At 45.0% G+C, this 2,152-nt stretch overlaps 1 protein-coding gene across 1 annotated transcript in view; it reads right to left on the reverse strand.

Annotated features, from left to right (window-relative positions):
- Window positions 1-888: 888 nt before the first annotated feature.
- LOC138860770 (uncharacterized) overlaps window positions 889-2,152 on the reverse strand; it is a 2,414-nt gene continuing 1,150 nt past the window's right edge. Inside the window, exon 3 of the mRNA XM_070119086.1 lies at window positions 889-1,469. Within this exon, the coding sequence (XP_069975187.1) occupies window positions 1,000-1,469 (470 nt within the window). The 3' untranslated portion in view covers window positions 889-999. The remainder of the gene's footprint in view (window positions 1,470-2,152) is intronic.

The raw sequence follows: 2,152 nt of genomic DNA on the forward strand, positions 1-2,152 counted from the left end.
ATGACGCTCAGGGACTTTAATACTCTTTTAAATCAATAATTAAACGTTTTTCTTCGATTTTCGAACTTGAATATTTTTCTGTTCTTACTTCTTACTTCTTCTCTCTTGAAGATTCTAAATGATTTCATTGAGAATAAAACCTTTAATCACCACAAGAGATAAAAACTAGTGCAAGGAACATTAAACTCATTCTATGGAGGTCTTTTTGTATCCATTATAAAGCACTTCACATGAAATAATGTGACTGTAATCCAACTGTATCCGATGTAGGCAAGGCATGAAGACAAAGAAGACGAAGGAGAAAAGAAGACAAAGAATACGAAAGAGAAGACGAAGAAAAAGAAAAGAAAAGAGTAAAGACAATGCAATGCATCTGGCAAGGTAGATGGGTCAGTCTGGGCGCTTGAACTGCATCTCAAGGAGAGCTGTTTTGATATTTATTTTTAAAGGGAAATGTCGAGAACTCTTTCTCCACTCTTCCTATGTCTGTTTACTTCTTTGATTGATTTTTGCCTGCACTGTACCTCCCTTCTAATGCTTTTCTTTTTTCTCTATCCCCTTCCGATTATCATATAACGATTTGCATGCTGCATGGCATCCCCATAACTCATACTAAAGACTAAAGTGTAGATAAAAACAAATACATACGTATCTGGATGGGTTGTTTTTGTCTTTCTCTCCTCTCTCTCTCTTATCTATCCATGTCTCTCTCTTTCTCACCTTTCTTTCTCCCCTCTCTCTGGCTCTCTCCCCCTCTTTCCCCCTCTCTCGCTCTCTCTCTCTCTCTCTATCTAGTTATCTCTCCCTCTCTCTCCCTCTCCCTCCCTCTCTCTCTCTCTCTCTCTCTCTCTCTCTCTCTCTCTCTCTCTCTCTCTCTCTCTCTCTCTCTCTCTCTCTCTCTCTCTCTCTCTCTCTCTCTCTCTCTGCCTTGCTCCTTGTTCCTCCTGACCCGATTTTCCGTCGACAAGCCTTTCGTAGAAATCGACCTCGTTCTAAACTCTACAGTGTGATGACGTCACAGCACTTCGCGCCTGTGTACCGGTAGGGTGTAGAGGGAGCCGAGGAGTCATAATACCAGTACACCTCCGTCATGTACCCATAATCACACACAATCCAGTTGATCCACGTCGTTGTGTCTAAGGTGGTCCAGTTGGGCTTCGGAAGAGTCCCCGGGTTGGCGACGTAGCAGGTAGTCGTCAGCTGTTTCGGAGGGACGACGGCCGAGCACAGCAGTCTCTGGGTCTTTTCGACGCCGCTGTAGTCGATGTCGACGAAGACCTGGTCGGGGTCGGGGCACTTCTCGCCCTCTGCGTAGATCACGCTGTTCACGGTCGGGGGCACGTAGTAAGCCACGTACGGTGAGAGGAAGCCATAGGTCGAGAGGTCTGAGTCAATGGCATAGATGAAGCCCAGGCTCGTCAGACCCCTCGTGCCGCGGTCGATGCCGCTGGCGATTTCGTGGGTCGTGTCTGCGGGCGGGAGGAAGGGCCGGAGGCTGATTTTGATACTGGAAATGTTTATTAAGCCAGAGACTCTAGTGCCAATCTAATATCAATATGTGGCTGAGCTTTCTGGGGGTCTAGAGGAAGCATCTAGTGAATAGTACTTGGAGGTGATGACAATTCCCGTTTTTATTTTACCAAAATGCGTTTACTATTTCATCATGGTCATTAGTGATATATATATATATATATATATATATATATATATATATGTGTGTGTGTGTGTGTGTGTGTGTGTGTGTGTGTGTGTGTGTGTGTGTGTGTGTGTGTGTGTGTGTGTGTGTGTGTGTGTGTGTATCATTTTCAAAAGTAGTTTCGATGGAAACTGCCCTTGATGTCCGCTCGGCCGCTGAACCAACGGCGAATGCCAGAAAAAAGCGCTGGATGCCTTGATAACGTCACAACAGGCAATTGGTCGATGCCGCTTTTCTGCCTAATGCAGAATCGAATAATATTTTCTCATGTGTCCTTAACTCTTCAAGTGAACTGAGTTTCACAAGCAACGACGAAGATGTAACAGAAGAGGCAAAGGTGCAACAGAACAAGAGATAAGTAATGTATAAGTTTTGGCCGAAAACTCAGATGACCAGGTTAACAGGGAGATGCCGACCGTTTGGCTAGGCAGAGAGTAGGAGATGAGAGGGAATGGA

This window comes from Penaeus vannamei, chromosome 43 (assembly GCF_042767895.1).
Source record: "Penaeus vannamei isolate JL-2024 chromosome 43, ASM4276789v1, whole genome shotgun sequence".
Taxonomy (NCBI): domain Eukaryota; kingdom Metazoa; phylum Arthropoda; class Malacostraca; order Decapoda; family Penaeidae; genus Penaeus; species Penaeus vannamei.